The sequence below is a fragment of the Cucumis sativus genome, chromosome 2 (assembly GCF_000004075.3).
Source record: "Cucumis sativus cultivar 9930 chromosome 2, Cucumber_9930_V3, whole genome shotgun sequence".
NCBI classification, from domain to species: Eukaryota; Viridiplantae; Streptophyta; class Magnoliopsida; order Cucurbitales; family Cucurbitaceae; genus Cucumis; species Cucumis sativus.
In genome coordinates this window covers 3902863-3915876 of record NC_026656.2, presented here as the reverse complement: position 1 = coordinate 3915876, position 13014 = coordinate 3902863, and the positions used below count along the sequence as shown (strand labels likewise).

At 31.8% G+C, this 13014-nt stretch overlaps 1 protein-coding gene across 6 annotated transcripts; it reads left to right on the top strand.

Moving 5' to 3' along the window:
* Nucleotides 1-3542: 3542 nt before the first annotated feature.
* On the top strand, nucleotides 3543-12400 carry LOC101214813 (AUGMIN subunit 8). 6 transcript variants are annotated; one of them, XM_011650598.2, is made up of 7 exons: nucleotides 3543-3831; nucleotides 5718-7130; nucleotides 7766-7885; nucleotides 8830-8946; nucleotides 9031-9120; nucleotides 10503-10610; nucleotides 11718-11939. In XM_011650598.2, the coding sequence occupies exons 2-7, from the start codon at nucleotides 5823-5825 to the stop codon at nucleotides 11844-11846; spliced, it is 1872 nt and encodes a 623-aa protein (XP_011648900.1). In that variant the 5' UTR covers nucleotides 3543-3831; nucleotides 5718-5822; the 3' UTR covers nucleotides 11847-11939. The 6 variants fall into 6 exon arrangements, with proteins under 6 accessions (XP_011648900.1, XP_031736818.1, XP_011648899.1 ...); XM_031880958.1 differs by having other exon boundaries at nucleotides 5675-7130; XM_011650597.2 differs by lacking the exon at nucleotides 3543-3831 and adding an exon at nucleotides 5049-5578 and having other exon boundaries at nucleotides 5675-7130; nucleotides 11718-12400.
* The last annotated feature ends 614 nt before the right edge of the window (nucleotides 12401-13014 follow it).

Genomic DNA, 13014 nt, shown 5'->3' with positions numbered 1-13014 from the left:
CTTGCTTTCATAGTTGCTTTCGGACCCGTGAAACGAGTTATAAATTAGGGCATGTTCGGATTAACTAAAAAATATATTTCAAACAATTATGTATCTTTAAACAACTTTTTTTATTTATTTTTATATAAAATGTATAGAATAAAAACATTTCCATTACACTTTCTTGGAAGTTCACCTTCATCCAGTGGTAGTAAATTAGTCTTCTAACTCTTTCTACACCTACGTTTAAGTTCAACTTTTTAACATTTTTTCTATTATTTTTATTGAATTTGTCAAAGTTTTTTTTCTTCAAATTCAAACTTATTTTTCCATAGGTTTAGAAAGAATTTGAGAAAAATAAGTTTGACAAATTCTTATATAAATACATATTTGAACCTAAGGAAAAGTTATGTATTTAAATAAAATAATAAGAGGAAAAAGAAAAAGAGGACTTTGTTATTGCCATTAAGAAGGAGGCATCAGTCTTGAATCTAAAGTTTATATTTTAATTGGACTTTTCTTGGTTGAATGTAATTGAATATCATTATTGTGCAAAATTAACATCACCTTTTTTTTCTTTTGTTGCTGCAAGGTATTTAATTGAATAAATATCAATTCATAGTTTTAAAATTTTGGATGGTATTGATTTAAATTCGTATATCAATTTATGCCATTTATCCAATACATAAATATTATATGAGATTTATCTCTTTTTATTAATCAATTCACTAACTTATATAAGGGAATCAATAAATCTAGATTAGGAGTTAAGTTTGAAAATTATACATGCATTAGCTTTAATTATCTATTTTATTTGAAATTTGAAAAAGTCTAAACAGATTTAATGATTATTTTCCTAGATTAATCTTAATAAAAATGTAAACCATTTACTCATAACACTTTAAGAATTTATTTATTGAAACAATTATAAGCATTATATTGTGTGAAAATTTTCAAACAAAATTCAAATTTTATAATTTTAAATAGAAAGAAATATTAATTTAATGTTATACAACCATTTGGAGTATATACAACTTGTTATTTTTTCCCCCAATAATTCCATTCTAATATATATACTAGAAAAGAAAAAGAATAATGATGAAACTCGACCTTTCTTTTTTTATATGATTTGTCAATATCAACATAACTTATCGAACTCCAAGTAGAATGGTATAACGATTTAATCATATATATAAAGAAACTAAAATTCTATTTTCAAAGACTTTTGTATATGTAGACTTGTCTAAAAAGAAGTGAATCATGATTCTTGCCAAAATGAGCTTATAGCTAGCTTGACGATAGTTAAGTATGCTATTATTTCTCTTCTCGAGATGGAACAATCACTTCTAAACCTCATAATTTTTGTACTAAAATAACTAATACATAATGAACAAGAGAATGAACATAGTGCAGAGAAAAATGACGAATCATCCATCGTCCTACACGAAAAACATTTTTTGTTCCTACAAACTACTACGATAGATTGATAAATAATCACGGAGGAAACTCTATACAAGAAAAACTGCAGGGATTAATAAGTATCGTCAAATAACAAAATTTTAATGTATCATATATCAAAATATTATTTTCACATGTGTGGTTAAAGAATATCAATCATTTGAACGGGAAAGGACCTTCAAAATTTTAAATGAATTCAAATTGTTAGTAACATAACAACTTTATGTATTTGAAAATTTGTTTTAATTGAAAATATTTACAAATATAATAAAATTTTATTTTATTTTTTATTCGTGAGAGATCAAAATAAACATCTATTAGTATCTATCACTACAAATCTATCGCAAGTATATCATATATAGAAAGTAAAATTTTACTATAAATAAGCCCACACAATTTAATATATTTGAAAACTTTCTTAATATAAATTTGGAATCATAATGTTGTGTAAGACAATAATTATATTTTTTTTCATAGGCTATAACTTAAAAGGGTTTTTTTTTTTTATATATAAAAATAATAATAAATAAAAAAATGGTAATCATAAAGCAAAAAAAGAAGTGAAAATGTAGAACATTGTAGGGTAAGGATATCTTAAATCCTTGTGGACTTTCTCCCTTGAAGAGACAAAATCATGTGTTTTCTTCCATCAATTAATCTTTAAAATACTTTGAAAGGACATAATAAGTAACATTCTATTATTATATATATATTACTCTTTCTATTTCAAACTATTTTCTGTTATTAAAAGAATAAATATGTTTTTAATGTAAGAAAAGTGTTGGAAAATTTATGTTATATTTGGTTGGAAGAATAATTTTTCTTTCGTATATATGTATTGGTTCATAATCTTCATTTTGTAAGACTTAGTTCTTTCCAATGATCTCAAAAAAATTTCTAACATTGAATTTTATTATATATAATTAATTGATATATATTTAGACTGATATACTTATTTATTTGAAGTTCCAACGAACTTAGAATGGTCAAAACTCTACCTAAGTCGTCAATTTTGATTCTAACTTAGATAACGTTGATATTAAAGTTTTAAGAAAGAAAAATTATAAAGCTTTTGGAAGAAATTTAAAATTTAAATTTAGAATAAAATAACATTTATAATTTTAAAAAATAAATGATGGGTTGATTTTTTTTTTTGTGTGTGAAAAATGATGTTTACTATTTTCCCCCATTACTTAGAAAACAAATTAATCACCACTCATGACCATCATTTACCAATTCTATTTCCCTTAATTATCATTGGTCTATCTATCATTTTGATGTTGATATTGTTTTACATAAAGTTTTCTTTTATTTGTTTCTAATTATTCTTTAAATATTACAATCTTCCATTATAAACTTCAATATTTTGCTAATTTCATCTTTGTTTTCATTCGAAATTACTATTTCTTACAAATAATTTAGTTGAGTTATTTGTATAACATGAATTTTGTGTAGTGTAGTATTTTTTTTCTTTTTAAATTTAAATAATTATTTTTAAAAGTACGAAAGAGGTAAAAAAATCCATTACATTTTAGAGTATACTAACAAATTTCGACCTTAACGTTAAAAGTATAAATGATCAAATTAAAACAAAACTCAATTAATGGTATAATTGTAACGTTTTGAAAATTTGAAAATAAGTATTATTTCTTAAGGTGAAAAATTTAAATAATGTTAGCTAAACAAATTTTGAGAAAAACAAATATAATTTAACTCAAAATCCACGACTTACCCAAAATTTAAAATAAAGGTGAAAACTTCCCAAATTTAGGGCCATAATTGAAATTTATTTAGAATGGTTTTTTCTTTTTCTTTTTTTGGTATAATTTTACCTTTAATTTAATTACTCACAAAAATGATAATAAATTCCAAAATTTGGGTTGAGAAAAGAAAAAGTTGGTGGCGCCAAAACAACGACCACCGGCGGGTCCCTCGCCGCGTTAAAATTCCCAACGGAAACCGTTTTTTTTCTTTCTCTCTTTCTTTCTTTCTTTCTTTCTTTCTTCTTCCTTCTTCTTCTTTATAATTATAATTAATTAATTGATTAATTAGTTAATTGATCAATCAATTAATTAATTAATTCTTGTTTACCTTTCTCCCATCAATCTCTTAATTCATTTCTTACCAATAAATTTCATGAACTTTTACGTTAATTTCGTTGATTTACTTTCACTCTCCCTCCACCACTGCCGAATTCCAATTTCTCTCCCGAGATTTTCCGGCCAGCAATAATTTTGCTGTCAGTTTCTGTCTCTCCCACGATTTGTTTTACCTGCGTTTGGTTGGTTGAATTCCTCAGGAGATCGAGGCGATTTTGATTTTCGTTACCATAAATCTTGGTTGATTCGTTGTGTGCAGTGAAAGCGATGAGTTTAAAGGAGCTTGAGTTCTTAGGTAGGAATAATCTTTTCTCATTCGCTTTCTGAATTTTGATTTCTGGTTGTGTTTGTGTTTGTGTTTTTCTTGGAAATTCTTGAGTGAATTGATTGATAATTTTGGTTGTTGAAAATTTTAGGAATTCTGGATTTTTTTTGTTTGGTTATAAGAGATTGAAATTTTGTCGGAGTTTAGGCATTCGTGAATTTTGTAATTGAAAGAGGAAAGTTGCTTTATCTACTTGGTCCTGTTTTAGTGGATCACCGAATGAGGAAAAGGACAGAGTGGAAAAGTTTTAATTTAAGACGGTTTGTTAATCGTACTCACCGTCGATTACATTGTTTTTTAGTAAAGAGATTCTGAATGTTTTTGGAGTTGGACGAACTCTGTCTCTCACTTCAAGTTTTCTCTGAGATTTCTTTAACTTTTTCCTGCAGAGAGATCGTAATGAACAGTAGTTCAACCAGAGTTTGTCTACTTTATCAAAGACAACTTGTTACAGTCAAATTACAGATCACTCACATCTGATTTATCTCTCAGAATTTCTTTCCAGTAAATTGTTCCCAATTTTTCCCTTTCTTTTGTTGTGCGTTTAACAAATCTTAATCAAGCTCAGACAGCATTCTCGTTAGAACTATCTTTTATAAAACTCTATGTAACTAATTTTACTGCGTTGTTTTCATCTTTTTTCGGATTTTGTTTTGAAAATCTTATTGAACTCATGGGGATGGGAAATTTCTTCTGCACATTGGCCCTCATTTCCCCGAACATCAGTACCTCGAAGTTCTACCATTATAATAATCATACATAGTTTAACTTCGTGAATACAAACAATTGTGTTATTTTATTTTATCTGCCGAATTGTCTGTTAGCTTGGACATAGAGACAAATTGATAAGGGAAGAGTTTAAGTTCATAACCCATATATATTTATTTATTTCACCCCGAGATAGATGTCTCATAGATTTTAGAAGTTTTATGAATTGAGAGATTTTTGGACCTTGTCTCTTTATATTTGATTTTCATAACTATTTTTCTAAATTAGAATCAGGTGTTTCATAAATTACTGTCGTCAAGTTTATGGTTCCAAGAGGAAAATCAATGTAGCTAAAAATTGGTCAGTCATAAAGGTGAAGTAGTTAGATAGAACCTTGTTTTTACCCAATTTTTATACAAGGGCTGAAAGAGATAGAGACACGGAGTTTTTTTTTATTTATATTTTATTTTTATGTTTTGCCAGTTTTGAAGTTGTTGTCATTTCTTCGTGAAAAAAAGTGTAGAAAGAAGAAGATGAGTAGGCATTAGACTGTAGCGGTTAAGCGAAACATATGTCCAACCCATCTGACCTTGGCCTTCCCGTGAGAGAACTTATGGGCTGGAAACTATTTTTTGAAGTCTTTTACACTGAACTCCCTCTAAAGTGTTTAGTCTTATCTTACACTTCCACCACTCATGACTCAAGAGACTATAACCCACTTGCCCTGGTCTCCCTCAAGTTCTAAGGGGACCCCTACACCATAACCGCTAAATGTGGTTTACCACCAAAATCAACCTCCTACGGTAACTGCCTATTCACGTTCTGGCAGTTTTCGCTGTTTTCTGCTACTCATTGTATTATAGCAGATGTTCTGTAACGCATTCTTGATCTTATTGGTATTGCCTGATCTCGTTCGATTCAGGGTTCTCTTGAAGAGAAAACACCCACTTGCATTATTTTGCTGTTATTACCAAATTTTGATTCAACTAGATCTGGTGTCTGTAAAGATGTATGCTTTTCTTTCCTTTTCTTTTTGTTTGTGGGGTTTACTCGTTGCTTTCATAATCTATAGCAATCTGTACCGTTTTCACTTTTGGTTGTGCAGCTGTGATAGAAATGATGCAGAGAACTTTCTCCCCTTTTTGCAGTTGGTATTATTCAGTTGATTGCAGGACGTGTGAAGAAATCCATGGCCGCCAGATGTGTTCTGATATGAAGATTTTCATCGATGTGGTCTGATTTTGATTGTGTGGATGGATGTATTTGAATCAGATTCAATAAGGAAGCGTTCAACAGGCGAGACTCCGAGACTTCCACTGGGTCTGGCTGAGAGAAACAATGTATCGGCCACTCGTCGCTCTCGGACGAGGGAAGTTAGTTCTAGATACAAGTCACCTACTCCCTCAGCCATTTCCACGCCTCGGCGCTGTGCCTCGCCGAATGCCTCAAGAACTGTGTTTTCTTCCTCCCAAATGGGGCAGAAAAGAGCCGTATCGGCTGAGAGGAAACGGCCTTCCACGCCTCCTTCTCCGACGAGTCCATCGACTCGGACTCAGGACACATCTGCTGATTTGAGATTGTCATCAAGAAGGATGGCAGGCGGTCGAATGGCGGAAAGTTTATGGCCTTCGACCATGCGGAGTTTGAGTGTCTCTTTCCAGTCTGACATAATTTCTGTTCCTGTCAGTAAGAAGGAAAAGCCAGTCCCTGCATCTCCTTCTGATCGGACATTGAGGCCGTCTTCAAATTTTGCTCACAAGCATATCGAAACGCCTATGGTTTCAAGGAAACCTACACCAGAGAGAAAAAGGAGTCCTCTTAAAGGAAAGAATGTTTCTGATCAGTTGGAGAATTCTAAGCCAATTGATAGCTTGCATCCCCGGCTTGTAGATCAGCAGAGGTGGCCGAGTAGAATTGGTGGGAAGGTATCATTAAATGCATTAAGTCGAAGTGTGGATCTTACTGATAAAATAATTCGGAGTTCTAGTGGTCCACTTCCAGGAATTGGGTTATCTTCGTTAAGGAGAACTTCGTCTGATTCTATGAACAAACTTTTCCAGAGATCTAATAATGATTGTAAGAAGATTCTTCCACTTGATGATGGTCTTAGAATGGAAGATGAATCAAATTCAGTTGAGGATTGTTCATTGCAGGCATCAGGAATTCCTAGGCTTGCTTCTAATAGCTTACCAGATAGGTCAAAACCAACACCAGCTGTCAGATCTCAGTCTCTGACGTTACCTGTATCCCGTCTACCTTCACCCATTAGAACCTCAGTGCCATCAGCCTCTGTTTCTAGAGGTTCAAGTCCAACACGGCCAAGACCATCAACTCCTCCTCCTAGGGGTGTCAGTCCATCTCGAGCCAGGCCAACTAATTCCATTCAATCCAACAGCTCAACTTCGGTGCTCAGTTTCATTGCAGATTTTAGGGGTAAAAAAGGTGCTAATTATATTGAAGATGCGCACCAGCTACGCCTATTATATAATAGATATATGCAATGGAGATTTTCCAATGCACGAGCAGAAGCTGTACTTGACATGAATAAAGTAAATGCAGAGGTGTGCATCTTATATTTGTAAAATTCAGTAACCTTTTCTTTCTTATCTATCTGATTGAAGTTTTTTGCGTGAGATTTTCCATGGACGTTTTATTTTGCTTATTTAGCCATGTAACCAATTAGCTGGTGCTCTTTCATCTTTTTGATGTAATGAAAGAATATTTTGCCTGTTAGAGGTTGCGATGCTTGTGATACTTTTGTAGCCTTTAGCTGGGCTTGCTTATTTTTTAGCTCATAGAGTACGTATTTTATCCTCTATATTTTTTCCACTTTAGTATCGATGCACTTCTATTCCAACTTTCATAAAGGGAGCAGTAAATGCCGTTTAGCTTGTGTCAGTGACTAAAATATTTATATGTTTTGCTTTCATTGATTCAACTCCGAGCCATATTTTCTTTTGTATTAAACAATTATTTTTCTCCGGTTGGTTATAGGAAATCTTTGTGGAAAAGAAAGTGTTAGTAAATTAGTTCTGAAATTGAAACATCATATCTGTTATTTGTTTTGAAATTGAAATATCATATATGTTGATCACCCAGCAAATTGGTGCTTTGTGTCGCATTCATACTTGTGAATGGTATCACAACTTCCCTGTGGATGACTAGTTAACATGTTTGTCCTTTTCTGGTTGCTCAGAGAATGCTATGTAATGTCTGGAAAGCTATGATACGTATTTGGGATTCAGTAACCAGAAACAGAATTGATCTCCATAGGCTGAAGCTAGAGCTCAAGCTGAATAAAATTATGAATGATCAAGTGAGTCCTTTCTTCAACTCGTATGCTATAAAAGAAAATGTGACCTTTTGACTTTTAATTTGTCCAGAGAATGTCTCATTGTTTAGCATAAATTTTGTCCGTTCCACCATGGACTTCATAAACATAGCAGCGGAATTTGATATACCATAATTTATATTAAGTTTTTTTTTTTCTTTTGAAGAAACATAAATTTCATTGATAAAAGAAAATGTAGAAAAAGGAAGGAAGAGCAACCACCAAGGGTGGATTACAAAAAACTTCTCCATCGAATAACAAGATGAGTAGGGGTGTAAAAATTAAATAGATGCGACATTTACATCAGGAGAAAGCCCTAAGCTAGTTCAATCAAGCTGTCAAAAGATTGTGAATTCTATCTTCTTATATATCAAACTTCTTAATGTAATAGCTCAATTTTGCTGTCATTCTTTTAATTTATATTTGATTATTGCTTGCTATATTATGCTTTTATGATATGTCTCCAAAATTGTCGAGGTAGTTGTGGGCTTTGAAGACAAATTTAACTAATATTGCGTTCTCTTCTGACCTGAGATCACATGATGAAGCTTTTGAGTGAACACCTAATTATTTTTGGAACATTGTCGATCAATCACACTGAATATCAACTAACAAGAATGTTTTAGACCTGTCTTTAATTTTATGTAAGGCAATGAAAATACTGCTGTGTTGAGAGCTAATAAGAAGAGGAAAATAAAGAGAAACAGGAAGTTTAGGATATGTATATTTCGATGCTTTTACTTTGATCAATATCTTTAAAGGCCTTTGGATCTCTTTTTCGTTCTTGATTTGTTTATTCATTGGTTTTAACGATAGTCTTTTGTAAGTTCTTTTGTGTTCCCTTGTAGGAGAACTTGTCCTTCTAAATTTTGTTTACCTCTTCTTTTTGTCAAAATATAACATAAACTATTGTAATATTGAAAATCCAGATGTTATACCTTGAGGAATGGGATTCACTTGAGAGAGACCATATCAATTCGTTGTCTGGTGCATTGTTAGATCTTGAAGCAAGCACTCTTCGAGTTCCCCTAACTACAGGAGCAACAGTATGTCAGGCTATAAAAAGCTTTCCAAATTTCGATCATTGAATTAGTTTCAGCCTCATGTAGTAGAGATTTTTACTTGTGCAGGCAGATGTTGAATCATTAAAAGGCGCAATCTGCTCAGCTCTTGACGTGATGCAAGTAATGGCATCTTCTATATGCTCCTTGCTTTCGCAGGTGAGGTTTTAATTGACTGTTTTGACGTTGTGAGTTATAATTCTATTAAATTTTTCTCCTGTTCCTTTTACATGTGCGGTAGAGACATTCTTGATTCTATTATTGGTTCACTATGTTATGAATGAATCTTCAAAGCTACAGATAGGAATTTGGAGTTTGATAATGTCATGTTCCTTTCATTGATAGCTTTAATGCCTATTTCTGAACGTCAGTGAATCGAGCTTTTTGTAATTTATCAGATTGAGATTATTCTTTTGAACAATCCAACTAAAGTCCCGCATCGGTTAGATAAGGGGATGATCGTGGGTATATAAATAAGGACAACTATCTCCATTATAGGATGATACCAAAAGCAAAGCCATGAGGTTGTATACCCAAAGTAGACAATATCATACCATTGTGGAGATATTCGGGGGTTGTTGTCCTAACATTCTGTTTGGATTTTCTCTTTAATTGATGGCATCTTACATTGTTAATCCATCTTTCATCTTCTGGTTTTTTTCTTTGGTCTTTCCCATCCTTTTGGTTTTGGTTTCTTTATCATTTGCTAGGGGTTTCCAATTAGTTTCTTCTTGTATATCTTTATGTGGACGAACTGTTGCACTCTTTAGGTATTTCATTTATCAATGAAACTGTTTCTTACCCAAAAAGATAAGGCAAAACTTTCAAATTTTTCGTTCTGTACATGAACTTTACGTTTGGTCTATTTTGACCTTTGTGCTATTTTTCCATTTAATTTCCACTTGTCTAAGACTCGAGTCTAACCTATGTGACTTGAATTCACAAGTCACACCATTAATTTATTAAAAACCAAATAAAAACAGGCACAAAAATGATTGTTTTTCGATAGTTGAGGGACTAAAGATATTTTAGATAAGATTTTTTAAGCTCTAAACCAGTTTAAAAGTTCAGGCCCAAAACAAAAACAGATTTGAAAGTTTTAAGATTAAAAATTTAAGAATAGCTGGTTGATCAGTATTTTTTAAGCTCTAACCCTATTTGTTTTTATTTATTGTGGCCAGTATTGGTTGATAGTTTGGGGCATCAGTTTTCACTTTTAAGTTTATCTTAAATTGTTGAGTTATCTAGTTTTCAGTATTGGCTAGAATCCTTACCTCAAATGTTTCAACATTTGCTACACTCACACACTATATCTTAGGCCGTATCACCATATGTTTAACATTAAAAAAAAACTTCATTTTAGTTGTTTCAGTCATCCAATGATTTACTTCAGTCGATGTCTGATGCTCTCTTAGAGATTGAGTAATTACTCTTTAGTCCTTGAGTTGAGCACATTTCTGCAAAGATTAAATTTTACTGTCAGTTTGAAATACATGTTGTCTGAGGCTCCATTTTCTAACAATATATCTTCTGTGTTTTAGGTGGAGAGCATGAATGGGTTGGTTACAGAACTCGCGGTTGTAGCTTCGCAAGAGAAAGCAATGTTAGATGAATGTGAATCATTGCTGGCATCAACAACAGCAATGCAGGTGAGAGCAACATTCTCATGCTCTTAGAATTAGGAAGGCCAATTTATCCCACACATCTCACTTGAAGTTCCTTCACAAGCCACATAAAACATACCGTTAATTTTGTAGATTTGAAAATTTTAATGTAAATCATAAATTTGCATGAGATTAGTAAATCAAGATGAAATAACAAATAGGATCACACTGTATGAAAAATTCACCTCTTTGAATGCTAATTGTTTTTGGCAGGTGTCTTAGAAAATGTTTTTGGATATCTGATGTATGAATATAGGCATTGTTGATGCTTAGTTGATTTTCTTAATTGTGTTAGTTGCTGAAAGGCACGAAAATGGAAAGTTTGTTCTGTCAGAATCCTGGTTTTGAATTATTCATGCACAAATTTCGTGGACTTTTTCTTTGAATTTTAAATCCTTGAACGAAAATGTTTTTCGAACGTGTTTTTTATAATCCAGAGGTAGATTGGATATTGAAAAAATGAGTCCAAGAACAAAATGCTATGTGGCACAATTATTCTCAAAGAACAACTTTTTTTTGGAAAATAAATTGAAACAGTAATTCAGTGACTGTTCTTTTTAAAGTCGTTTCCTTAACGTGATATTCTTTAACAACCATACTTGAACATGATTTATTTTGTAGTTGTACAATGGTGCCCTTGAGTTCTAAAGCACACAATATTCTTTACTTCTCACGGATGATTCAAACATTATTCTTGAAAGCTTCTTTTGAGATAAAAACTAGATAACTGTTTTTGAAGTAAAGTTCCAAACAATCCATCCATTGGTTCTACAACAACCCTGCTAGACCCCTAGTTAGCAGTATGTTTATTAGAAGGGACGTATTATTATACAGCTAGTAAACTTGTTAGGACTTGAGTTATAAATAGAGAGCGACGTTGGGAGAGCAAGGTGTGAAGGATTTGGTTAATAATGTCAAGTGGAAAGTTTAGGAGATAGTAGTCCTTTCCAAATACTATGTTATGCTGTAGTTTATTCATCGATACCGTAATTTTGCAACATAAATCTATCTTTTAGTGTTCTTATTAGGATCTAACAAACTCTTCCATTTAGATCAAAAAAGAAATGACCAAATTTTTTGTGTTGTCAACAGGTAGAAGAGTACAGTCTTAGAACACATCTCATACAAATGAAACAAGCTTTGGAAAACACAACTCTCAATCTTCTTCCCCATCAGTATAACTACCGCACCACCTTCATAACCTCTCACCAACCAAGCTAACAACAATATACCTACTTCCTCTTTTTCTCTCCAAAAATGCCACTTGTATTTGCTTCTCCATCTTAAATGTAAATTTGATTATTTATTTTTTTATATAAATATATATTACATATAAAGTATATATATATATATTGGAAAGAAAATGCAGGTCATTCCAAAAGCAGCATCCATCCAAAAAGAGTGTTAACAGTGCAAATGAAACCGAAGGTGGTAAATTATTCCATTTGTATGAGTTTAGGACAGCTTCTTTTTGTTTATCTCTCTATTCCTTTTCTTTCTTTACCTTTGAGAGCAAGTGTCGTTGTCGATGGATACCTGAACGAGGTATTCGTGATACCTCAGTTGAGAAATGAAAATAATGAGATGTAAATTTATGGTAGATTTTAGCTACACAAAGTGAGGTCTCTTGGAAGTTGCTTTTTGACACCAATCATGGTCAAATGTATGGAAGGCTTTGATTTTCTTTCTTCTCTTTTTTCCAGGTTTGCTTACTTGTTTTTAAGATTCCTTTGTTAGGGATTTAGAAGTTAATATGAACTATGAAGATTAAACAATGTTTTTGTCATTTTCATTGAACTCAAACTTAGTAGTATCTGTATATTACTTAGTTTTTTGGGTTTGTTTGGCTCTTCCTTGTTTAAGTAAAAGTTAAATGAAACTTATAAAATGGTATGTTTGGTTTAGGCTTGGATTAGTAACTATTTTGCCAATTTAAATTAAGTCTATAACATTATTTTCAATTCCAACTTCGTCTTTTGTTATCTACATTTTACAAATAGTTTAAAAAATAAACTAGAAAACAAAAAATGGACTTAATTATTATATATATAGAAAAAAGCGAAATGGTTACCAAACATGACCTTAATTTAAACTTTGATGTGAACACAAGTTTAATAAATGTGAGACCTTAATTTAAACTTTTATGTGAACACACGTTTAATAAATGTGGCATTAGAATGACATATGACCTAAGGCAACTAATTATGTATTTATTTGGTTTCTAAACTTTTAAAATATGTAATAGAGAGTAAGCTCAAACCTGGAGTAAAGTGAAAGTGAAGGCAAAATGAGCAATTTAGTTATTAAGTAGAAAGATTTCAATATTTAAAAAAGAGAAGTTAAATAAAAAGCAGTATCTAAGATCTTCCAATGAAAAACGAAAGAAGGA